The 26,989-nt window shown below is 47.9% G+C and overlaps 1 protein-coding gene across 1 annotated transcript in view; it reads left to right on the forward strand.

Moving 5' to 3' along the window:
• FHAD1 (forkhead associated phosphopeptide binding domain 1) overlaps positions 1–26,989 on the forward strand; it is a 129,414-nt gene that overhangs the window by 35,409 nt on the left and 67,016 nt on the right. Inside the window, 5 exon segments of the mRNA XM_058552955.1 lie at positions 2,355–2,622; positions 14,231–14,340; positions 17,514–17,750; positions 21,521–21,644; positions 24,792–24,922. Of these exon segments, the coding sequence (XP_058408938.1) occupies positions 2,355–2,622; positions 14,231–14,340; positions 17,514–17,750; positions 21,521–21,644; positions 24,792–24,922 (870 nt within the window).

The raw sequence follows: 26,989 nt of genomic DNA on the forward strand, positions 1-26,989 counted from the left end.
TAGTTTCATGGGAATAGAGTTTCAATTTTGCAGGGTGAAAAAGTACTGAAGATCTGTCTCCCAGCAATGTGAATATACTTAATACGACTGAACTGTACACTTAAAAATGGTTAAGATGGTAAATTTTATGTTGTGTGTTATATACTACAATTTAAAAAAAAAAACAACCAGCTTCCCTCTCTCCGCGTCTCAGCTCCACTCCCTCCGGCTGGCTACATCCCAAGGCCCATCAGGTTGCTCCAGATTCTGGTGTCCCCCCAGTTGCCTGGGTCTCCTTGGCTCTGATTGGATCACATGCCGCACCCTGAACCAATCACTATGGCCAAGAAATGTGATTGGCTGGTTGCTTAACCCACCCACAACAGTGGGCTGGGGGATTGGGAGGGAGAGTCCCCAGAATCTCCAAAAGAGCTGAGTGGGTTCTGGCCCGTCCACCACAGAAGTGGAGCCCCTGAGGCACGAGACAGGACCATTCTCTTTAGCGCCCTTCAGTTAGTGGGCAGTTAGGCACGTTTACCTGAGCATCCCAATATGGAAGGGAATTCCTCCACCACTACCAGTAACCTCTAGATTTGCTTTCTAGCAGGCTTTCTAGATTTGCTTTCTAGCAGGTAAATGCATTAGCATTTACCCCTTCTCGCCCATTCATTCAGTATTTATTAAACCAATGGGAAAAGGTTATAGAAATGTTCTAGGCGAGACAGCCCAGAGGAGGAGCAGGGAAGGGACAGGATGGATGGAGAAGTGAGTGCAGGGCAGGATAGCAAATAAAAGAAGAAAGCACGGGTAGAGAGTTGGATGTTAGCCGTGGAGAGAAATTTGCAACTACATGGAAGGTAACAGAGTTCCGGACCACTGCCAAGTCCGTTCCTGAAGCAGACTTCAAACGGGCCTCTGTCATTATGAATGCTGGGCCAGAGGTCCCCAGGCAATTGGAGCTTGATTTCCCTGAACACCGTTCTTGCTGACTCCAAGAGAGTCTTCAGGGGGAACGCACAGGATTCTTGACTTGCTGGGGAAAGACTGCAGCTAAATGCTTGGTTCAGGAGCCTGAGTGAGTGCAGAACCCTCCTCTTGAATAAGATCCAGCTGAAGTTATCGGCAGTTCTGAATGCCAGTGCTCCTCTTTTGGAAGCAGTCTGACCTGTTTCTCATTATGTGTCTCTGAGCTCCTGTTCTCTCCAGTCTACAGAAAGAGGAACGACCCCGGGGAGAATAGATGTGTGGCCCCACACAGGCGGCAAAACCTTTGAACTCGCTTCTTACTTGAAAAGTGTGATTTTTCTGCCAAGAGAATTGAGAGGAAGGGGAGGGGAGACAGAGACGGAGAGAGAGGAGAGAGAGAGAGAGGTCATTAGACCTTGATCCCAGCTCCCTCTCCCCTACTCCCTGAGCTCCCTTGAATTCCTTAGCGTCTCCAAGTCTTCTTTGTAAAGTACGAGCAAGGAGGCCTCCTCCCCTGAGGGCTGTTGTGAGAAAGAGAGAAGTAAAGTGCAGTAAGTGACAACCCCCACTGAGGCCATCCTTGAACCACCGGGCGCAGGGAGAAACCACCGCTCAGGTTTTAAAGGAAGACCAAAGCCAGATGTCAGCACCTCTCAGCATCTCCTCTGTTCTGGCCGTTAGAGGGAGTTGGACGTGCTCTCCACTGAAAGTAGCTACAGACACCTTCCACAGGGTCAGGGGATGAAAGATTCCCTCCATAAGTGTTTGTGGAGCATCTGCCAAGAATCGTGGTGGATGCTGAGGGTCAAAGGTTAACGAGACGGTCGGGGTCCCTGCCACCCCAGAGCACTCAGCTTTCAGGGAACAGATGGAGAGACACACAGTGTGGGTGGAGAGAGAGCGTGTGGGGTCCTAGGGAGCTGGGCATGAATCTCAGTGATTTGCTGGTTCCTTCTTTCAACCAGTATTTGAAAGCCTATTGTGTGTGTGCCAGGCGTTTATTCTAGGTGCTGAGGATACGGTGGTGAGCAAGACAGAGGAAAAGCCCTTATCCTCTTGGAGGGGCCAGTCTACCAGCTTGGCAGCTCGCCACCACATGTGTGATGCTGGGAAAGTCTTGCTCAGCCTCAGTCTCAGAATGTCGAGTGTATTAAATGAGGTGATGCATGTGAACCTTTCGGCAGGGTGCCTGGCATGAAGGCTGCACCCAATAAAGGATGGTGTAATCGTGTGCAATGTGACTCATAGTGGGGACTACAATCCCAAACTTGGAGAGAGTCTGGGAGGGCTTCCTGGAGGAACTGACGTGTAAGCTGAGACCTAGGGCAACAATTATGTGGCTGGGACAAAGGGGTAGAGACCATCCCAGCTAATTGTAACCTTCCCTGATGTTCTGCCTGCCCCTGCAGGTCTCCTTCCCATGGGTGAGGGGCCCAGCACCCTGGCCAAGGCCTCAGCCACCTCGGGCCACACAGCAGCCGAACCAGTCATCCCCGCCACAACAGATCCCCTTCCACCCCGGCGTCCGGCCAACACCAGTGCAGAGGAGCTGGTCCCAGGGGTTCCCCAGGCCCACCATGGTTCCACCTGCCTCCCACCAGCGGCCCGTGAGTGCCAGCGGGAAGATGTTCTCCTTCATGGTGGATGGTGCCCACAGGTCTCCCGTCATCAAGCAAGGTATTCATGGCGCTGCCGCTGGGGGCCTGGGGGTGGGCTTATAGCCATGAGGTGGGTCTGGGGTTTTGCTATTTTCTCTGATTCTAAAATGAGAACATAAGGACCGCCCTGTGGCATAGTGGTCAAGTTCAGCACACTCTGCTTTGGCAGCCCGGGGTTCGCAGGTTCACATCCTGGGCGCGGACCCACACCACTTGTTGGGGGCCATGCTGTGGTGGCGACCCATATACAAAATAAAGGAAGATTGGCACAGATGTTAGCTCAGGACGAATCTTCCTCAGCAAAAAAAAAACAAAATAGTAGAACATAATCAATTGTGAAAAAAAATTGAAGATAAACAGAATGCAAGAAAACAGTTAAAGATGAGCTGTCACTCTCATCACCTGGATCCCCCTGTTGACTTTCCCATGTGTGTCCCTCCAGACTCTGTGCTCTGCCCGTATGCACACGTCAGTTCCTCTGTGGTATGTGTGTGTCTGTACCTACATATGAATGTGTAGCAGGATTTAAATTTACACACTTTGACTCAGATGTGCAGAAATATTGGTAACTGAAATCCCTGTTGCCTTAGGAGGTTTTTAAATATTTTATTACCATTTTACAGAGGAGGAGACTGAGGCTTATCGAGGGAAATTACTTCCCCAGGGGTGATACATGCAATCTAATCCAATCAAATGTTTTTCAGTCAAATTTAAGGCTGGTTATCTCAGTGACTGTCACTCACAGCCTGGTCACTTTGGGGACACACGGCCTTCAGGGTTTCCTTGCCTCACCGTCTCCCCTGGAAGGCCTCACGGTATTTGGGGAGGAGACCTCCTGTCTGTCACCATCCTCTCGGCCAGCCTCATTGGCAGAGCAGCTGGGTCGACTTAATCCCTGTCGTGATTCCTGAGTTTCCTCTATGAACTCTGGTCTAAAGGTCCCATTCTCTGTCCTCTGTGTCCCAGCCTCCTCTGAGTCCCCAGATCTCTTGGTGGCTTCACAGCCTCTCCTGATCTCCCTCATTCACCTAGTCACCTCCTTCAGCATCCAAATAATAGTTATTATTGTGAAACATACAAACTAAGGAGTCAATGAAATGTATCTCTAGGTTTACATCATCTTCGTCATTATCATCATCACCATCATCATCATCAAATAAACCCTCATGTACCTACCACCCAAGTTAAGAAATTACTCAGCCATTTCCCCCCAACATTTTAATATGAAAAATTTCAAACATACAGCAAAGTAAAAAGAATTTTACAGAGCACCCCCACCTAATTCTACCATTAACATTTTGCTGTAGTCTTTATCACACATCTGTTTATCCATCTGTCTCTTCATTCACTAATCCATCTTATTTTTTGTTGCATCTGAAAATAAATTGGCACACATCTGTAGTCTTACCCCTAAATATTTTAGCAAATATACCATTAACTAGTGTTTAACAGTTTTTGTCTTTTAATGTAAAATTAACACACAATGTGTATTAGTTATTAATTGTTCATTAACAAATTCTCCCAAAACTTAGTGGCCTAAAGCAAAAAATAAAAAACCAAAAACCCCAAATGTGTATTATCTTATAATACAGGTTCTATGGGTCAGGAATTAGGGAGCGGCTTCGCAGGATGGCTGTGGCTCAGGGTCTCTTGTAAGGCTGCAGTCAAGCTGTGGCCAGAGCTGCAGTCATCTGAAGGCTGGACTGGGGCTGGAGAATCTGCTTCCAAGATGGCGCACTCACATGGCGGTTGCCAGGAGGCCTCAGTTCCTCCCCAGAGGGACCTCTCCAGAGAGCTGCTGGAGTGTCCTCAGGGAATGGCAGTGGCTCTTCCTGAGCAAGTGATCTGAGAGAGCAAGATGGAAACTGCAATGTCTCTTATGACCAAGCCTCAGAAGTCACCCTCTGTCATTTCTGCAATACCCTACTGGTTACACGGGTCAGCTGTGTCCATTATGGGAGAAGACTATTACGTGGGCCTGAATACAGGAGGCAAGAATTACTGGCAGTCAGCTTGGAGGCTGGCTACCCCAGTGTTTCCTCTGGTCCTCAATGATTTACCCCCGCACATGTAAGATGCCCTCACCCTCTCCCAAGGCCGCCAAAAGTCTCACCCCATCACAGCATCAGCTCAAATTCCAGAATCTCATCATCTAATCCAGTCAGCTGCAGATGGGGCTCATGGCTCTAGTTCCTGAAGTTTGGCTCCTCGAGGACCATTTCTAGCAGTCTGAAGACCTGTGAACTAAGGACACAAGTTGTCTGTCCCTCACACACCCAACATACATTGTTGGGACAGGCATAGCATAACTGCTATGGATACTCCTTTTGTTCAAAAAGCAGGAAAACAGGAAACACATGGGAGTCACTGGCCCAAAGCAATTCTGAAATCCAGCTGGGAAAATGCTGCAAGTTCCTTGATTAGGCTTGAGTCCTGCTCTTGCCAGAAGTGACTTTCCAAGGCTCTTGGCTCTTCCCTCTGGTCCCTTAGTTCCACCCCCTGAGTCATCCTACCTTTTCCATGAAAGGTATCAGAGCATAGTTTTATAGTCTGCTTCCTGCCTATGGAAGCTTGGGGGTCCAAACGCTTCTTTTGCTTTTATGGGTCTCTGTCTCTGTCAGACTGGGTTGGCAATGTTTCTTACTGGGGTTCACCTTGTTAGGCAAAAGCCATACCCACCGGTTTCTTTGACACAAGCCCTTCTCTGCTTTGGGCTTCTGAGGCAGAGGGACAGCACTAAGAAGGTTCTTAGAAGCCGTGTGCTTTGATTGAATGGTTCTCTGAGACACCGCTCCGGATCTTTCTGTGTTCTTAACAAGGGATTTTACAGTCACACACACAGCTTCATCTTTAGGCTGTGTTTTCCTGAGAGTGCCCTGAATTTGATCTTTGCCCAGAACCTGTTTCTTACATCTCATTTGCCATCTGGAGAGGCAGCAAATTTCCAAGCCCATTGAGTCCTGGCTCCTTTTGGTTCAACAGTCCCTCCTTTGGCCTCTCTCTCCCCGCTCGCATTTCACTGTAAGTAGCAAGAAGTAGGCAGGTGGAACCTTCCAGCACTCTGCCTGGGAATCTCTTTAGCTTGATCGCCCAGTTCATTAGGAACATTGTCTACTTTCCTCATCACCACAGGCAACGTGTTATGAGACTTTCTGCCACCACATAACAAGGATCCCATAACCCCAGGAGTATTTTCTTCATTTTCCTATAAACATTCCCTCACCCCCTCCTCGAAGGCCATTGAGCTTCTACTCACAGACTCTTCAGGCTTTCGCTAAGACTGTTGGCAAAAATCGTCCAGGTTCTGGCCACTGTCCCATCTCAAACCACTCTACACTTTAGGATTTTGTTAAAGTAGCCCCTCCCCACTCCTGGTGCCAAAATCTGTATTAGCTATTTATTGCTGCCTAACAGATCACCCCAGGACTTAAGGATCTAAAACAACAATAAACATTTATTATCTCATGATTTTCTCCAGGTCAAGAATTTGGGAATGGCTTAGCCAGGTGGTTCTGGCTCAGGGTTTCTTAGGAGGTTGGCTGGGGCTATGGTCATCCGAAGGCTTGCTGGGGCTGGAGGACCCATCTTCAGGATGGCTCACTCACATGGCTTTTGGTAGGAGGCCTCAGTTCCTCATGAGCTGTTGGTGGGAGGCCTTGGTTCTCCATCATGTGGACCTCTCCACAGGCTGCTTGAGTGTCCTCCTGGTGTGGTCACTGGCTCCTCCAGACAAGTGGTCCTAGAGGCAAAGCAGAAGCTACAGTGTCTTTTATAGTCTAACCTCGGGAGTCAAACTCTGTTGTTTCTACAACATTCTTGGTTACATAGATAAGCTCTATTATGGACTGAATTGTGTCCTTTCAAAATTCCTATGTTAAAGTTCTAAGCCCAGTACCACAGAATGTGACTATAAGAGGTAAATAAGATTAGACCAATAGGCTGGGCCCTAATCCAGTATGGCTGGTATCCTTATAAGAAGAGAGACACCAGGGATGCCCACACACAGAGAAAAGGCCAGTGATGACACAGCAAGAAGGCCTCCGTCTGAAAGCCAGGGAGAGAGGCCTCAGGAGAAACCAACTCTGTCAGCACTTTGATCTTAGACTTCCAGCCTCCAGAACTGTGAGAAAATAAATTTCTGTTGTTTAAACTCCCCAGTCTATGGTGTTTTGTTATGGCACCCGAGCAGACTAATACAAAGTCCATCCTATTGGAGAAGATAATACAAGGGTGTGAATACTAGGAAACAAGAATCCTGGAGACTGGCTCCCACACAATGAAAGGCGCGAGTCTTGAGTATATGCTCAGAGTTTTGGGTTTTACACCTATGAAACCCAAATCTCTATCAAGATATGGAACATTACCATCACCCCAGAAAGTTCCCTCATGTCCCTTCCCAGTCAGTTCCCAACCCCATCCCCTGGAGGCAATCGCTCTTCTGAATTTTTTTTCCACCATGGATATTCCTGTTCTAGAATCTCAAATAAACAGAATCATGTAGTATATGTTCTTTTGTAAAAGGCTTTTCTCACTCAGCATGATATTTCTAAGATTCATCCATTTTGTTGTATGTATCATGAGTTTATTCCTTTTTATTGGTGAGAAATTCTGTTGTATGAACACATATACAGTTTTTTAATCCATTCCTTTATTGTTGGACACATGAGCTGTTTCTTTTCTTTCTTTCTTTCTTTTGTTTTTTTACTCGGCCATTTTAATTTTTCCACTGTAATCAGTGGATTTCGCCACCTCTTTCTCTAGGGCCATGTGGAACTTGGGGCTTCTCTAACGGCCATCCATGAGGAGTCCTCCAGCCCACAGGCCCTCAGGTCTCCTGGGGCTTTATCACCACAGCCTCCCACCCGGGTCTCATCTGTTTCCAAACTTTCACCCTGGCTCCCTGATGCTCCCCCCATCCCCAGAGCAGGGCTTTCATCTTCCTGTGGGGGGAGTCCCCTGGTGTCAGACTCTGGGCCTCTCTGCTCCGTGCTTTGGAGTAAACTCTATGCTCCAGTCCTCCAGGCTGGCTCTGGATAGAAAACACCTATTTTTGAGGGTTCTGAGAAAACTCTTTCCTCTCTTAACACAGCTGGGCTCTTCAAATAAAATCGTTTTTCTCTTAGACTGCTGTCTTGCTTTAGATTTGAAAAAATCTATTTGAAAACCCAAAGCTAAGGATAATTTATTGTAGGTCAGAATTTCTCAATCTCAGCACTGCGACATTTGGGGCCAGATAAATCTTTGTTGTGGGATCCGGCCTGCACGTTGTAGGAAACTTAGCAGCATCCCTGGCTTCTACCCACTAGATACCAGTAGCAACCCCTCCCTCAGTTGTGGCACTCAAAAATGTCTCCAGACGTCACCAAATGTCCCCTGGGGGGCACAATCACCCTGCTTTAGTTAGCGTCCACCCTTCTCCTTCCACAGGCAATAAAACCTCAGCTCCAAGGATGAACCTTAACAGCAAGAGCTCACGGGAGGTGGGAGAGGACGAATTACTGAGAACAGAAAATATGTGGGGTGATTTTAAAAAATATTCTCCTGATTTACATATATTTTTTCCCAATAATGGGATAACTTGAACCTAACGTTGGTAACCTGCTTTTTTAAATTCAACAATATATCATGAACGTCTTCCCACTTCGATAAACTTACTGCGTAATGGTAAGAGTGCAGGCTCCAAATCACACAAACCTGCGTTCAAACCTTGACTCTATCACTTATCGGCCGTATGACCATCAGCAAGTGACTTGACGTCTCTGTGCCTCAGATCCCTCGTTTATAAAATGGAGATGGTGATAATAATACCCACCTCATGGGTTGTTGTGAAGATGAAATAGGATCCTGCATGTGGGTGCTGAGCACAGCACTGGGTGCACAGTGAACACTCAATAAATATTGAATTTTAAAAATGAAATTGTTATCCACCCATGATTGTTGTTTAAGTTTTATTTACAAGTTACAATGTGTAGAAATCCAGTCCAAGTACTAACGACACAGTCAAAGTACCCACACGCTCTCCCTGGTGAAGGCTGGTAACTAGCTGATAAATAACAGGACAGCCAGACGGTTGTTAAAACATTGAAGTCACTTCCCTTTGACAAATAACTGCTGCTCAAAATTTCTTAAAGTGCCTCTGTCCCCCCTCCTGCCATCCACCGCCCCAGCCTTCCTGTCCCTCCCTGGGGGGGTACCTCCCTGGGACCTCCAGTGATCCACCAGCCAGAGGCTGTGAACTGAGTGAAGGCTGTGTGGTCATCCTGGACTTGATAGAAAACAGTAGAGAGAAAAGAAGTTCTGGGTGGGTGAGGGTAACAGGTCCAGCACCCCCTGCCTGGGTGGGAGCAGGTCTCAGATCCAATTAGACCCCCACACAGACTTTAGTAAACACGCCTTCAGCGGGAAAGGGACCCCGGACCATCACTCAGCCTGTTCTGTAGGTTTGATGGAGTCCAGGCTGTCTGTTCTTTAAGGGCTCCGCCATCACCTGGCAGAGAAGGGTCACTGAAGGCAGCCACGGCATCTGGAGTTACCCATCGAGACGGCATCAGACAGCAGAGATCTAAAACGAGACTGGACACGGGCCCAGTTAGGGTCAGACCTCGGGGCCCTCTGGGGGCTCAGGCCAGGGTGGGGCCCCCAGCAGCTCAGCCACCCACAGCCATAGCCTCCTCCTTTTGACCACTGGGAGCCCGTTTCTAACATTCAGCGGGCCCAGTAACAGGCCACCCTTTTTACCAATGAAAACCTGTTTCCAGCCTCCTGTTTGCTAATCAGGAAAGCCTCGGGTGTCACCACTCCTCTGGACCGCGGCCTGTCTGATGTGATGCTGCCCAGCCATGCCAGGCGTGGGGACCGCGGGCCTGCACATGTAGAGCATCAAGCAGCCTATGCTGAACACTTAAAACATAAGCCACAGGCCTTGTGACAACCGTTAATGCACCACGGGGGCCTCCAGAATTCAACTGCGTGTTCAAGTCAAAGCCTGCCCCATTAGACATTTTTTAAAAAAATCTCACTTCTCCTCTTTTCCTTTTAAAAAAACCCCAAAACCCAGTTATAGATGTTGGCAGGAAAGGAGGTATTAGGTTAAGAAGAGGGGAAACAAAAGGGAGAATGTTCTAGTCCTGTGTTTCCTGATACAGAGGCCACCAGCCTCAGGTGTCTGCTGAGCGCTGAAATGTGGCTCGTGTGACTGAGGAAGTGCATGTTCAGTTTTAATTAATTTAAATTTTGCAACTTGATTTTTAAATTTATATCACATTGAAACTTCCATTTGATACTTGATTCAGTGACTGGAAGGTTTTAAGTGTGCCTGGAACATCTTGGGTTTGCAAATCTACTTTTCAACTGTAAGTTTTTGTGAAATCTAAATACAGATCAAGTCTTTCCATTGAAAGTCGAGCTTCCAAATGGAGATGCGCCGTAAATGTAAGATCAACCCTGGATTTCAAGGACTTGGGTCCTCAAAGTACCGAAAAGAAAAAGAATGTAAAAGATCTCAATATTTTTTGTCTTGATTACATGTTGAAATGATAATTTTTTTAAATATTGGGTTAAATAAAATATATCATTAAAATTAATTTCATCTCTTCTTTTTACCTTTTTCATGTGACGACTAGAAAATTTTAAATTGCATCATGTAGCTTGCATTATTTTTCCATCAGTGCTGCTCTAGTCAGGACTCTGCTGCTCGGGATCCAAGAGGGTGAGATGGGGGAGGTGAGCTTCAGATGAAAGTCTTCTATCATGGACTTAGTTGAGGGAAGTGGAGGGGAGAATGGGCAGCTGCTGAAACAGTTTCATGAAATTCTCCAGGAAGCTCTTCAGTTTCCCCCTCCCACCACCCCTGGTGGCAGCTGCCTTCCAGAAGATGTGGGAGGAACATGGAAGGAGAACAGAGTCTTTGACAGAGAGAGAGTCGCTATCTTGGTTCTTTGGGCCCCGGGCCAAGGCCTGCCCCCCCCCCCAGCCCCACATGTCACAGAACTCAGAGGGAATGTGGAATGCATATTCTTAGGGGGTGCCAGCCCTCCCGCTTTCCAAACTGGGAACCCAGAGCATCCGCTCCCCGAGCAGGGCCTCGTCCCTGAGTCCTGCTGTCTGGAGGAGCTGCAGGCCTCTCCCATGGTGGCAGGAAACCCCAGTGGGTGTGTAGTGGGCTGGCAGGGAGCTTTCTTTTCTCAGCTATTTCTAAATGGACTAACTCATCCTGGTTTGCCTGGGACTTTCCAGGCTTTGGCACTGAAAGTCCGGCATCCAGGGAAACCCCTCCATCTCGGGCAAGCTGGGAAGTTGGTCACCTTAACTGTTCCCATCAGGCGGCCTCTAAAACTCCATCAAGGGAGTCCTCGAATGCAGCCCTTGGTGGTCCACAGGGGGGTGAGATGCTCCACAGTGCATGTCCACACAAAACTGCCCCTTGTTGACAGGCTTGTCAGGGCGAACCCAGACCCTAATTCCTCTGTCACCCCTCACCACACTGCTGGAGGACCTACTCCCGTGATGTCTCTCTGCCCTGGTTCTGGGGTCAGACCCTGACTTTGCCCCTCACTAGACGTGTGGCCTCAGTCAGGCTGTCTACACTTGGCTTCCCAATGTCTTCACAGGGCTAGTAACAGTACCTCCCCACAGCGTTGTTGTGAGCTCCAGCTTTCACCTATGGAGAGCCCTGGTGGCCAACAAGCCTTTCATCGACTGTCGGTTATGAATATGGGCCAGGCTCTGGGCTTTTGTTCCCCAGCAGTCTCCTGAGCACCTCTCCCTGTCTATACGTACACAACAGAATTGGGACATGTGGGGGTTCGCCCTGATGCTCAGCCTCTTCCCAGCTGTGTGAGCTTGGGCAGAGGTTTTCTCTCTCTGTGCCCCAGTTTGCACATCTGTAAAATGGGATTAATAAACTCATTTTGAAGGGCACAAACTGAGACATGGTCCCCAACCTCATAGAACTTACTATCCAGTCAGGGAGACCAACATGAACAAAATGATCACAGAAAAACATCTATAAAGTGGTAACCATGACAACACCAGGCAGGAGAGGTACCCAGTGCGCCATGAATGTGTAATGGTAGGACCTGACTTAGGTGGGGGATCAAGAAGGTGACGCCGAGGGAGTGACACTCAAGCTGAGCACTGAAAGGCAAGTGACATCCACTAAGTGCAGAAGGGTGGGAACAGCATTCAGGTGGAAGGGACTGTGAGCGCCGAGGGTGTGTGGTGGGCAGGGTGGGGCAAGCACGAGGGAATAGTCATCGTGGCTGAAGGGTGCACTCCTGGGGTAACGTGGCTCGAGACCACGTAAAAAGAGCAGTAAGAAGTGACAGCCAGTGTTAGCAGGGAGGGGCCATGACCCAAGGTCTGGCTACACCTGGAGGTGTTTGATTTTGGTTACGCTTGCCACCACAGGCAAAGCGACTTGGGCATAACTGAGAGGGTTTTGCTCGTTTCTTCTTGGGAAGAGTTCATTTGATCAGTTTGTTTTATTGCCTATAAGGAATAGATAAGATGCCCAAGCCATTAAAAAGCAGAATCAGGCCTTTCCTGTGATCGCAGCCTGTTCTGGAGCATAGACAGTGCGTGTGGTTGGGAGTCCAGGCCAGGACAGTCATTCAGCATGCAAGGCCATGCCTTTCCCAGGCACCACAGGCCAGGGGCTGTGTCCATGTGGGGTTCTGGGGTCCACAGACATGTTTGAGACCTGGGAAGAAGATCATTGGCTCTAAAATGCATAAATAAAAAATGCAGAATCAAAATGAATAAATGTCCCCAAATGTGATGGTGCGTACTTCATTCATTGTTAATGTTAACATTCATTAATGTTTTATTACCTCTGAAAACAGTTGGTTCAATTTCTCACTGCACAAGAAGACAAGAATGCACAATGATTGCCCAGAATCACAGTCAGTTGGAAATTTAAAATATGCCCCTCAGAACCGAGAGATCTCAAAAGCAGAGTCAATAGAAATCCTTTCCAAAGTTTCTACACCACAAAAAAGTGTATTCAGTGTTGATGTGAGTGAATTGTGCTATGTTTGGTGTGATACAGAGTGGGGCCCCCAAACATAACAATGCCAGAACCCCTGAGAGTCGTAAATAGCCCTTGTAATATTGGGGGTAAATATGGAAAAAATCAGGAAAACCTAAATGTCTATCAAGTGGGTCCTAGTTAAATATGTTTGGGCACACTTGTGTTACCGGATACGTACCAAGGTTCTTTATCCGCCACACAAGAGGGGCCAAATAAAACTAGAACGCCAGGCTTATGGCAAGGAAAGAGTTTTTATTTTGGGTGACATCAGCCAGGAGACGAGAGCTCTCAAATTTGTCCCGTCTTTCCGAAAGATGGGAGGCAAGGGGTTTTAAAGGCTGCGAGAGAGAGCATGTGCTGGGGTTTTAGGTAAGGGAGGGGGAGCATGTGGCCGTGCTGGCTGGCGCCTTCCCACCAGCCTGTGTTTGGGTTTGAAGACTGAATTTCTTTGCCTTGTCTGGACTTTTCTGGTTAGTTTTCATCTTCAGCCTGTTTGGCCTTGTGAGGCTGAATCTTGATGTCTGGACCTTGAATTTCTGGGAAGGACAGCTCACTCATATACTAAGGAGGGACAGACCTAGTTAGTTTTAAACAACAGTTGATTATGCTGAATACGTACAGCTGCAGTTAGCGAAGCTCACCTCAAAGTTCTGTTTTCTTCTAGCTCAGGGAAGACTTTTTAACCTCCTTGTGCTCGGTTTCACGGAGGAAAATGGGAAAAATCAGGAAAATCTAAATGTCTATCAAGTGGGTCCTAGTTAAATATGTTTGGGCGCACTTGTGCAGTGGACTACAATGCTACCAATAAAAAGACCACAGTGTAGCTACATATACTGACATGGGAAGTTGTTCTTGATATATTGTTGGATGAAAAAGCAAACTGGAGGAAAATCTCTGTAACAGAAATCCACTTTGTTTTTTAAAGATATAATTGCAATAAAAATAGCTAATGTTTAGTGCTAAGTGCTCTGTATCAGGGGTCAGCAGACTTTTCTGTAAAGAGCCAGATGGTAAATATTATAGCTTTGTGGGCCATGTGGTCTCTGTTGCAACTATGTGCTCAACTCTGCTTTTATAGCCGGAAAGCAGCCATACACAATATGTAAATGAATGACTGTGGCTGTGTTCCAATAAAACTTTATTTACAAAAACAGGCAGAGGGCCAGATTTGTCCCTAGGGCCATAGCTTGCCGAGCCCTGCTCTACATTATTTCATGGAATCCTTAAATAGCCCTTCATAGCAGAGGCTGTTAGTGTCCCTAAGTTATATGTGTGGAAACTAAGGCTTAGAGAGAGTAAATGACCTGCCCAAGGTCATCAGCTCTCACGTGGCACAGGAAAAACATCTAGAAAGAGACACATCGAAGTGAATCAGCTCAGTTAACACTGGGGAGGAGGAATGAGGCAGCTCATTCCCTTTCTAACATTTCTGTGATGCTTTGATTGTTTTTCGATGAACATATCCACCACTTTGTAATTTCTTAATTATGTAAGATGTGAATCTCAGGGTGACATGAATGTGAAGGTTAATCTGAAAATATTCAAGACCCTAGGGAAACTCACAGCCTCCTCTGTGCCCTGTTGATCTGTGCGTTAGTGTGGACCAATGCTGTGGAATTGTCGGCGCCATCAGTGGCCGAGGGGATTCCCGGGGCAGGACCCTCCCAGGAGATTTACGTGGACCAGGACCTGGCCCAGGAGGATAAGGTGAGGGGTGTCGGGGGAGGGGCAGAGCTACAGCAGCAAACGGGACTGTGGAGGGATTGCCGTTGCCTCTTGTTCTCTGTGGCCTGGAAGTGCCTTTCTTACTACTTCCAGGAAACCACCTCTTACTCCCAGGACATTCAACCAAAACTTTGGTAACTGCTCATTTTATGCCTAGTAACAACATCTACAGCCACAAAGTATTGAGCACCTACTAGGTGCTGGACCGTGTCCTGTGCACTTGACATTCAATTGTCTTGTTAATCTTCACCGTCTCCAAAATAGATTTTATCACCCGCACTTGACAGATGAGGAAACTGGAGCTCAGAGAGGTTAAGTAACTTGCCCAAGGTTGCACAGTGTGAGAGGCAGAGCTGGGATTCAAACCCACGTCTGGTTAACTTCTGAGCTGGTACTTCTAACTCCCACATGGTAACTGCTTGCTCAACCATGAGTGATGGCACAGTGGTGGGGAAAACGTTTCCTAGCAGGAAGAAGTGAGCACTGAAGTCAGAGAGAATTGAGTGAAGAGAGAGAGAAACGTGTTAAAGACCCAGAGAGGTTTAGGGAGGGAAACCGGAAGAGGAGCCAGAACAGGCGGATTCAGACATCCTAGGAAGGGTCCAGGTTGATATCTCCCCACTTAGACACAACCTGAAAATTATCCTAAAAGAAGCATCTGACCTATCCTGCTTTCCTTAAGGTGCAGGGCCTGAGCGAGCAGCACTTCTCGAGGTCGGTGAGGAGCGGACCCACCTGGGGTCCTCGTTAGACACGGAAATCTGCAACTTCAGGTTGCAGGTGGTTCCGACACAGGTGTCCCGAGACCAGACTTTGAGAAATGTTGCAGTAAGGCGAGAAGCCAGGCTCGGATGCTGTGTCAGTTATCTATTGCTGTGTAACAAGCCACCCCAAAACTTGGTGGCTTAAAACAGCAATTTATTATTTCCCGGGATCAATGGGTTGACCTAGAGTTGGTGTCCCCCGGCCTCACTCATGCAGCTGCAGTCAGCCGGTGGCTTGGAGGGTTGCTGGTCTCAAGTGGCATCGTTCCTGCGTCTGGGGCCTCAGCCGGGATGCCTGGAGTGCCGGGCCTCGCTGCATGTGGTTTGTCATCCCAGGCTGCCTCACAGCACAGTGGTCTCGGTTCCCAGAGCAGAGGCTGTACAACCTCTTAAGAACTTCCCTGGAGGTTGGAACTTGCCCAGCATCACTTCCACCACATTCTATTGGTCGAGCAAGTCACAGGTCCAGCCCATAGTTATGGGTGGGGAAAATAGGCTTCACCACTTGATGGCAGAAGCTACAAAGTATTTGTAGCCATTTTTCAATCCGCTTCAGTTGTTAAACTGGCAATATGAGGTAACCACATTTGTAATTTTTTCTATTTCTGAACCATTTATGCCCTGACTTGCCAGGACTCCTTCAAATGCAAGTGATAATAAACAAATTAGCTTAAGGCAAAAAAAAGAACACCAAAAAACAAAAAAAGGCGTTTATTGGCTCATCTTATTGGAAAATTTAAAGGCCCACTAGCTTCAGGCATGGCTAGATCCAGGAGCTGAAATGATGTCATCAGAACACGCCCCACTACTGATCTCTCTCCTGTTTCCCTTGGAGTTTGGCTTTCTATTGCAGGCTGGCTTCATGTGTTGGAAAAGACAAACTTAAGCATACAAGCCCATACATTTAAAGTTTATGATCCAAAAGGAGGCAAGACCCTCTTCCTCTGTAATCCATATATGAAAACTCTGATTGACCAGAGTTTTCATGCTGGTCACATGCACGTGGGGGGGTGGGACAGGAAGGAGCAGGGCACATGATTTTCAGTCCTACCAAGACCATTGGAAGGGGGAGCACTCCTTCAAGGAAGGGCAGGGGGTCCTCACCAGAAAGGCAGAAACCACAGTTGTACACGACGCCCCGCAGGCTTCTTTATACTCCAGCACCCAGCAGAGGGCCTGGCACAGAGTAGCTGCTCAATAAATGTTTGTTGAATGACTAATTAATAAGCACCTGGCTGAGCATGGCGGCTTTGGGCCACTTATAACTGGGTGCCGCTGCGGAGCTGCCCAGGAGTACAGAATCTGTTTGATGCTGTCCCTTGTAATTTTACCACAAGTTTTCACAAGGACCCAAAGAAAGACCCCTGGCAGCAGGTGTCAATGCCAGCCCGGCTTCCTCAGGACCGAAACCCTGTCCTTCCCCTGGTCAGGGAGCTGGAGGGTCGTGAGCTGACTGGACGGCTCCCCAGGCAGTGAGCTGGCCTGGAAATTGCCCATTGACCTCCTTCTAACCAATGGAAAATTGTTGGATGAGCAGGGATTCCTTTAAAAGCAGAAATTCTGTGGCTGCCTCTGGAGAATTATTTTTCAGTCTTTCTGACATTTTATTGATGACTTCTGGTGAGAAGTTTGGGGGATTTTTTTTTTTTCCTTTTTTGGGAAACCTCACAAATTCTTCAGTGGCAGAGTTTTTCTTTTGGAGAGGTGGAGGACTGGGTTAATTACACCTGTGGGTAGAGTCCGCCAACAATTCTCCTCTCCAGCCCAAAGTTGACATGAGCCCTCACACATAAGTCACCATCCTGTCTCCTTTGCCTCCCAGATTCAGTCACCTGGAATAAATTTTTATGTGAATAACCCAAAGAGGCAGGAAGTACTAGAAGAGAGGAAAGGGAAATGAAATATTTCAGAATGTATTAAATTTTCTCAGTTAAAAAGTAGCCCACCTTATAGGCAGAATGTGGTTGAATAGAATGTTGTTTCCTAATTCCTTTCCTACGTCCCAGTGTGCTAAGCTGAATATTATAAATTAAAATATTATACATAAACTTTCTAGCAACAGACGTTCCCACATGGGATAGTTGTTCCCAATATGAAAGAACATGTTCTCAATATGTTCCCCTCAATTTGAGGGGAAAGGAAAGTTTCAGTACCGTGAGGTATAAACATCCATTACGGAGTCTATATACAAGCGTATCGTTTTAACCAAACTCTCCTCTCTGTGAGGTCTGCCAAGTGGCAGAGATAGCCTTGAAAGTCTGCCTTTTCCCTCCCTGCCTGCCCTCACCTTCCCAAAAGAATTACACTGCATTTTTCTTCCTTTTTTTTTTAATGGGCTCAGCCTTGTACCCAGACTCACACCTAGTAAACCTCCCATCTGGCCCCACCCAGGATGAAATAATTCTGCTGCTGGGAAGAGAAGTCAGCCGTCTCTCGGATTTTGAACTTGAATCCAAGTACAAAGACGCTGTGATAGCAAACTTGCAGAACGAAGTGGTCGACCTGAGGCAGAGGCTGTCAGAGACCGCCACCTCCAGGCGGAACGAGAGGACGGTCTCGCAGAAGTTTCAGGTTCTGGATGAAGACATCGATGCCAAGCAGAGAGAGATCGAGAGCTTGAAAAGCCAGGTAGGACTCGGAGACAAGTCGGTCAGGGCTTTAGAGTCTCCACACAGGGTGACAGCTCTCAAGTGGAGCCCGGGAGCACCAAGGGGAGCCCCAGAGAGTTAGAATGGGGGTGGTCACCATAGTATAATGGATCAGAGCGCAAATCCCAGGAATTAGACATGTAGGAGGTACCCAGCCTTCTAAGTACAATAGTGACTTTTATTAAGCAGCTACCACACGCAAACACTGGTCGAGTGCTTTATATGCATCACTTATTTACACCTCGCAATCCTCTGACACATACCATTCTACAGGTGAGGAGACTGAGGCAGGCTCAGAGACACCTGGGAACTTGTTATAGCTTGCACAGCAAGACAGGTATGGCGATACCATTAGAACTCAGGTCTGCCTCTTTGCAGACCCCATGCTCTTACCCGACTTCGTGTTTCCGCCCAACTCTGTTGCTTCGGTGACCACCTCTCATACCCACCCAGCCCCAGCCAGAAAGAGCTGTGGGCAGTCCGCTAGAGAGGGGAGAAGGAATCCCCAGTGTTCCAAATGCCTAGCCCTTTACCAAACCCTGAAGGCAGTTGTGGGCTCACTTAGGGGGAATTTCATCAAACAAAAAGTCTCCACTCAGAATTTCTGGATTTACCAGTCATGTTCTCTTGAAACTAGATCTAATTTTTTTTTTAAAAGAACCACTTTAGAATTGGCCATTGATCTTGTGCATAAATTATATCTCAATAAAGTTGATAAGAAAAGAAATCAGCCACTGATGAATTCTGGCTTCAGTGCATAATGCTGCTTAAAACTGTAGTCATGGTTGGGGCCTCTGTTCTCTGGTTCCCTGCTTACTGCCTTTCCCTCTATAACCAGTTCAAGGTGCACAGTCTCAGTCCTAGAAATGTGCCCTAGAAAAGGACATAGGTTGTGCGTGGTGAACCTAGAAGATTCTACCAGGAGTCTGTAAGCTCCATGAGGACGAAGACTAGGCCAGTTACCTTCCAGAACTCTAATAGGACCATGTCTGTTTGTTCATTCATTCATCCATCCAACCCCATCCATCCATCCATTCATTCATCCATTCATTCGTTCATTCAAATAAATATTTGTGAGGTGCCTGCCTTGTGCCATGCCCTCTGCCAGGCTCTGCGAATTCAGCAGAGAACAAGGCAGACATGATCTTTGCCTTCCCCGGTTATGTTCCAAGGAGGGAGACGGAGTAAACAAGTAAACATATGCTCTTATATTTAAACGAACAAATGACTCTCCTTCAGACCTATTTTTGCAAAAACAATGAAAGTAGCAGGTCCTGCGGGAACCTCTGCTGCAAACAGCTCCCTTGACAGGTAGCTGACTCACTGATGAGCATCTTTTTCTTGATCTGAATCCAGTTTTCCCATTGGATGGAGAAATGTCTCTTTCAGTTATTCTGTCATTTCAGAGCTTTCCTGAGCAAAAGTGACAAAAGTCTTGTCCAGGGATGTGGACGAGGATGAATAATTCCCATACATATTTTTTTCGTTTTTTTAGTTAAAATATATTTGACATATAACATTGTGTAATTCCCACAAGTCATAATTTGAGTATTGCTCTTCACTCATAACTGAAAGAGAATATTTTATAGCAAGGTATATCTGAAGCAGAGGCTGCAATTGGTTTGAACTCAAATCGAGTTTCATCTGTGTACATTTTAGTTTCTTAAATATTCAATTGCTGCAGAACATTCAGCCAGAAGTATAAGCCACATGGCAGGTTGATTTATTGTTCTGATTATTTTGTATGTTCTCCCTGGTCTTCCTGAAAGTACGTGCATAATGACTCGCTCTCAAAGATGTTCGATCTGCTACAGTATCTCCAGAAGATGCTCACCTCCGTGCGCACTTGTACACCTGTGCTAATTAGCAGCCTAATTAGTATCTGGAAGCAGTCACTCCTCCAAGCACTGTTAACTTTCTCATGATTCAGTGCCTGTTTTATTACACGGTATAACAGACATGAAACTTCTTGGGATGTATACCAGTTATAGACAATATGGATATTGATTTTGGTAGTGAAAGAAATGAAGAGGTTTGAAGACTATTTGGAGTGTTCCCACAATCTGAAATCCTAACACTCTAATACTTTGATGGAAATATTTTATATCTTTCAGAAGCACTGCAGTCTTTGGGGGGGATGGTGTGTGTCTTCCCATCCCTTCTGGAAGTTTGTCTCTTTGTGTTGTGACTCTGGTATCATGCAAATAAAAGCATTAAGCTAAGAAGAGCTAGAAATATATTTTTTTTAATTATTTCAAGTACCTTGTATGGGAAAATTGCATTTCCCTCACAGAGAATAGTAAGAGGTGAAAGAAATTATTTCCCTCAAAGTTTCCAAGGCACAAGCATGCAAAAAGTATAGGCTTGGGGAGGGTGGGGGACAGAGTGACCTGTGTCCCCCCACCTTCTGGCATATGCCCCCTCCCCAAGGTTTCAGATGCCCCAGGGAAAAAGTAAGTGTAATCGCCCCAAATGTCATAGAATCTGAACCATGATCGTGCATGAAACGAGTCAGAAAACTTGTGAAACCTTGACGCTTCTGTCAATTCTACCAGAGTAATAATGCCAAATTTTCAGGGACCGAAACCAAGAGCAAAGACTGTGAGCGCCATCTGGCGGCGAGGCCCAAGGCGCCCTAATTCGCATTATCAGAGCATCCCCTGCCCCCGCCAATCATTTTTTCTGCTATACCTACGACATGATATAACAGTTAACAGGGATTCCTGTGTGTCCTCTTAATAACAATCACACTGGTGTTTACGTGAGCCTAGACAAGGCTGACAAATGCACACAAAAATATTGCCAGTCTACCTTCCCCAGAGACGAGCTGAAGCTGAAATGCACTGTGGGGGGCCAGGTGAGAAGACAGTCACAGCTCACACCTGTGTACCGTGCCAGGCACCATCTGAACGCCTGTGCATACACTAGCGTATTAACCTACTTTTCACCATCCTGATTGGGACCACCATCACCTCACTTACAGAAGGAAAGAATGACACAGGACTTGGTGTCCTCCCATGTTCACCCGGCCTGGAAGTGGCTCAGTCCAGCCCCTGAGTCCACGCCGTGCTTCCCAGCATCCAGCTTTTAGTGCCGGTTCCTGGAGCCATCTGGTAAGGTGGAAAGAACTGGAACCAGGCAACTAAAGACTAGATGTGAATCATAACTCCACCTCTGACTGGCCATGTGTCCCTGAGCAAGGGACTTTGCCTCTCTGAGCCTCAATTTGCTCACCTGCAAAATGGGAACATTAATGGGACCATCAGCCTTCAGCAATGCTGTGAGGAACTATTGAAGAAGCAGCATCTGTGAATGGGCTCTGTGAGCTCTGGAGTGTCCTATGAGATATAAGCTATTGTTATTATCATTAGAGGGGATTAATTTTATGAACTTTGCTCTGCATCCGGTCAGTGCTGGATGGTCTGGAACCAAGGTCTGGTCTATTTATGGCTGAAAGTTCAAATGTTGTAGGAAGGCACATTAAGGGATCAGGTATCCCCAGGGGCAGCTGCGCCTGGGGTCCTGTGTGGGCAAAGATAAGGTTCCAGTTTTGATTACATATGACATGGTGGTGACTGAAGGAAAAGCTCTCTCCTGTCCCTTCCACTAGTTAAATCTAAAAAGCTTGGTTTCCCCAACACCCCAAGCCAAGATCAATCCGTCTCTTTTTGTCCGACCTTGCAGAAGTACCAGTGTGCCTTGCAGAGCTGGGCCAGCCCCCCTCTGACTGTGTGTTGCCTCCACCCACAGATCAGTGCCCTACAGAAAGGCTACAGCCAGGTGCTGTGCCAGACCCTGTCAGAGAGGAACTCAGAAATCACGTCCCTGAAGAGTGAGGGCGAGAACCTAAGGAGGGACAACGCCGTTTCATCAGGTGAGCTCCTTCTGGACTTGGGCCTGAGGGCTGCCACCCTCCCCTCTTTCCGAGGCCCCAGCAGACATCACCAATCAACCACCGCCCCTTTGCTCACAGAGCAGGGCTGCAGCCTCACAGATCTCAGCAGCCCTGCAGGCAGCCAATGTCAGTGAAGGAGGGTTTGCCCTCAAGAGAGGCGTGTTGCCATCCGCTTCCCTGGGCAGGGCCTGGTAAACCTTTGAGTGCGTGTTATCTCTCAGCTAGAAGGTCTGCTGAGCACCGGCCTCACCAGGGGGAACACAGGACACTGTGTGGCGTGGGCTGTCCCATAAGCCAGCTTGTCGGGAGTGCACCTAGAGTGTGGACAGTAGGGGGTCGCCGCCCTAAAGCTCCCGTCATCTTACCCGAGTGCACTTGGGTCCCAGTGAGAATGTTTTTCTAATTGACCAACAGAGGCAGTTCCACACTGAAGAGCTTGTGTGGGGAGGGGCAGCCAGCACGTGGTCAGGGCACAGCTGCTCCCTGGCCTGGATTCCTTCCTTCATCAGCACGTTTAGTGAGCACCTGCTGGGGCCAGGCCCTGTCCTGGGCGCTGGGGAGAGAGCCCTGAGCAAAACAGTCAGATCCCTGCACTCGCAGGGCTGACATCCGAGAGCAGGTGACAGACAATGACAGGTGAACAGATGAATAAATAAGCTCCTTTCAGGGAGCAGTCGGTGCTGCGGGGAAAGCTGGGCGGTGTGGTGCCAAAGTGCCTCAGGAGGCCAGAGAGAACGGTGTTCCGGGCAGAGAGGGTGCGGGTGCAAAGGCTCTGAGGCTGGAGCAAGCCGGCTGTGATGGAGGAGCTGAAGGCGAGCGGGCTGGAGTGAACAGGGGACTGTGGGGCTGGGCGGGGTCCGAGGGGATGTGGGGGGCGGGGGCTAGATCATAGAGAGGGGTCTGGGTTTTCTCCTCAGGGTGATGGGAAGCCACTGGGGTTTTTAAAGCAGAAAACGACATGTCTAGAGACCTGGAGAGGACGGGGCACTAACAGAGAAAGAGGGGGGGGGAGAGAAGCAAGCGATGGGGAGCAGGCAGTGAGTCTGGGTTGGCATACTGCTCTTGAAGTACTCAGGACACAGGAAACGTGTCCACAGCTGTCAAAGCCGACTGTCGTGTTGAGCCATGTGTGAATCACTGTCTCTATACGAATCCATGTGCTTCCCTGGGCCAGCCTGACCGCTGGCTTTTCCTCTGCCTCACACTTCACACCCCACACTTCCTCCCCTGCCCAGGCCTCTGCTTATCTTCTCCTTAACTTAGAGTGTCCTCAGATATTTGCTGAGCACCTCCCATGGGCCAGGCACTGCTCTGGGCACCAGGAGTATAAGGATGAACTCTCTGGGCCCTTGCCCTCCTCCCCTACGTCTGCCGTCAGATCTCATCCCAGCTTCAAGCTTGTCCTGATACCACTTTCTCCAGTCAGGGAGGCGGACACACCTGGGTGGGAGTAACACTTGGGATGGACTAGACCCACTGAAAGTGTGGTCCTCGACCAGCAGCGTCGGTATTCCCTGGGTCCTTGTGAGAAACGCAGAGTCTCAGGCCCCAGCCCAGACCTCCTGACGGAGAATTTACTCTTTTTCAAGATCCCATGTGTTTTGTACGCACATTCGAGTTTGAGAAGCACTGGCTGGGTTATGCTGCGGTAGCAAAGAGCCCCTCATCTCAGTGGCTCCCAATACACAGGCTCGTTTCCTGCCTCCACCTTGTGTCCGTCGTGGGTCAGCAGGGGCTGTGCTCACTGTAGCCACTCAGGGCCCAGGCTGACAGAGGGCTTCACAACAGCTGCCTCCACGATGAGAGAGGCGGGGAGAACGAACAGGGCAGATGGAGTGACAGGGACTGGATTTACTCTCCTGCCTGAAACAACTGAAAAACAAGAAACAGGAAAGATATCTGAAACAGTGGTTTTCATGTATTGGGCCCCAGGCAGCACATGACAGGGATCCAGGAGAGAGGGGAAGCAAACAAGATGAGCCCTATGATTGCCCCAGCTGACTGCCTGGAGGGAGGGGCCAGACCACAGCCCCGAGAGGGGAACCCAAGCAGAGCCCAGTGGGCCCCTAGTTGAGGGGATGGAGTTGGAGAGGCCAACACAGCAGGGTTTGCTGGGCAGAGTAAATGGGAGGAGAGGGCTGCAGAGAGAGAGCCCCATATCTGCAGAGGGTCCCCTCAAGTCTTCAGCTGAGTACCGATCAGCATGTGTCATGTCATCTAAAGCCTCGAAGGGAGCTGGAGGATCCCCTTCCACAATGGCTCACTCCTGTGTCTTTTGGCTGGAGGCCTCAGTTCCTCACCACGTGGGCCTCTCCCAGGGGCTGCTTGAGTGTCCTCACAACATGGCGGTTGGCTTCCCCCAGTAAGTGATCCAAGAGGAAGCCACAGTGTCTTTTATGACCCAGCCTGGGAGGTTACATTCCATCATTTCCACAATATCCTATTGGTTACATACTCAGGCCTATTCAGGGTGGGAGGGGCTCTACAAGGTGTGAATTCCAGGAGGCAAGGATCATTGGGGCCATTCTGGAAGCTGGCTACCACAAAAAATAATAGGTGCCATGTAACAAACACCATGGGTTAGCCACTCTACTATGCTCTTTACATGTATTATCTTATTTAACCCTTACATTAACTCTGTGGGTAGATACAGTGGCAGGTGAGGTAACTTGTCCACAACCACCAAGCTAATAAGTGGTGGAGATGGGTCCAAACTCAGTTGAGTGTGAATCCAGCCCATCAGTAGCCTCCAACAGTCCGCTCTGCCACAAGCCCATCTCCTGGTCCTTCCCTGTGCTGGGCCTTTCTTCCCCAGGCCCATGGTATGGCCTCTCCTCCCAGGTCTGCAGGCTTGTGCCCACAGGGGCCCCTGAAGGTGGCTTCTGTCCCAGCAGTGCTCCCTGACATCTCCTTATCTTCACTGAAGCCTTAAACGAACAATGTTCAGTGGACTGTGGCCACATCCTCATTCTAGCTCTGGGGTCCTTGGAGACAACCGCCTCAGCTCCAGGCAAGTGCCAGGGTGGCCTGGGCTTGGCGGGGGCTCGTCCACAAGTTGGCTGACAGTGACAACAATAACAGTAATCCTACTGCCTCTTTGACCTCCGTGGGTCTTTTTTTCTACAGGGTTGGTGTCATCTTTGCAAAAGGACGTGTTAGCAAAGGATGAGCAAGTTCAACAACTAAAACAGGAGGTGAATCAACTAAAAAGTGAGAACAAAGAAAAGAATCACCAGCTCGAAGCCCTCAGCTCCAGAGTGAGTGTTGGGTCACCATCATGGGATTGTAGCTGTCGGTGACAAGTACTCATCTCATTGACTTTGGGCCCCGGCTTTAATGTTACTCCCTCCTCACACCACGGTGAGATGAGGCCAGTGCCCAGGGGCATAGGGAGGACAGCTGCTGGGTGGGCCAAAACATGAAATGCCCCCCTGGAAAGACTGAAAGCAAGGGGCCAAGTTCTTTGCAGCTTTTCAAAGAACAGCATGTACGTGGCTCAAAATAAGCAAGATGTGTATTCAAATCCAGCCACCATTTTTTGAACCCCTATTATAAATTAGTTTGTTTAATCCCAGCAACAAACACATCTATTAGCATGTATTCATTGCAAAGCTTAATATTAAAACAGACTAGGATCTCTCTGGGGGCAAGGATGCCCACACCGGGCTTCGTCACAGTCCCAGCCACCGCTGGTTTCCATAGTTGCCTCCAAAGCAGAAGGTTTGAAGGTCCAGATGCAGACCTGCGGACTTCTGTTTCTTCCCTTAGACTTCAGTGTGTATTAGAATTCCTCTTTGTAAAATGAACCTGGTGGGCAAGTTAAGAGCTTTTTAAATGTAACTTTGACTATTTGCAAATTTTGCCTTCAATCCTGACTTTAGAATTCTGATCCTATAGGATAAGATTTCTCAGTATTTGTCTGATTTGTCTGTTTCGACGAGTTAAGGTAAAACCTGATAGCTTTCATCTCAGGTGGCAACTCAGAGATTCACAGAGGCTGCCTGATCAGTTAGTTATGTCTGCATGGGTAGGGGGGCCAGAATAGATTTTGAGGTTCCAAAGAAAAGGCCGAAGGAATAATATCTGGGGCTTAGTACCATACCCAGTTTGGAGCTGAAGAGGCAGAGCATGAGCTTTGGGTCAGACAGACCAGGGTCCAATCCCAGAGCTTTCTTTTATTGTAACTTGTTTGGCCTCCATTGTCCCATCTGCGAAATGGGGATAACAAACTCATTTTCTGAGAAGTAGGAGGCTGATTTCAGTTGTGCTCTTTGGCCTCTGCGCCTGGTCAGCCGCCTGGCCGAGCTCTCTGCATTTGTTTCTCCTGAGCCAACTGACTTCCTAGGCACGTGTGATCGCTGTTTTGTATGGGGTGTGCATGTGCGTGCATGTGTGTGCATGTGTGTGCGTGTGTGTGTGTGTGTGTGTGTCGGGGAGGAGGATGGGTTGTGGAGCTGATGCCAAGTGGAAGAAATATGGAAAAATGGCACCTGTTTGGCTGTTCTACTTCCTGAAGTGCACGTGGATTATTTTTCTCCCATTTCCCCTTCCTCGTTGACCTTGGAGTGAGGTGCCACCTTCTTCTTAAGCCCGTGCCAGCCTTTAGCACATGGGCTCCTTACCACCAAGGGTATTGCCCTCATGATCATTCAGGATGCCTATCTATTTTTTAAATTACGTATGTCATGTGTGTTAATTTTAGAAAAATAAGTAGACGATATTCAAAAGCAAAATTAAAAAGAGAAGAAAGGAAATGCTATCCTGAGAAATCAGTGTTAATATTTTCATGTATATTCTTTCAGTCTTGTTTCTATATATTACCTAGAAATAAATAAATTATATATATCTTACAGTGAATTTATACCATACACATTTTTTAAATTGTTAAATACTCACTGTTTTCCCATGTTAATAAATAAAAGCCCTTGTCATTGGTCTTAAGAGCTACATAATATTCTCCTGGATGTACACGGTAATAAAGTGGTCCCCTGTTATCGGACACTTGGGTTGTTTCTTTTTTTTTTCTTCACTGTTGCTAAAAGTGCTGTGAAGAACATCCTTGAATCTACAGATTTTCTGATTGCTCTAGTCATTGTCGTTAGGATACAATACTAAAGTGGGAATCTCTGGGTCAAAAGAAGGCACCTTTTTACGCTGTTAATGCCAGTTGCCGAATTGCCCTCCGGAAAGGCTGTTCCGTGTACACCTCCACTACCAGGGCAGTTATGTCTTTGAGACGTAACTTGCATAAAGCACTAAGAGCCATCCAGGTTCCCTAGTGAGCCCCCCTGTATTCCTGAAAGCTGCTCTCAGCTGGTCACGGA

Source organism: Diceros bicornis, chromosome 13 (genome assembly GCF_020826845.1).
Source record: "Diceros bicornis minor isolate mBicDic1 chromosome 13, mDicBic1.mat.cur, whole genome shotgun sequence".
Lineage (NCBI taxonomy): Eukaryota > Metazoa > Chordata > Mammalia > Perissodactyla > Rhinocerotidae > Diceros > Diceros bicornis.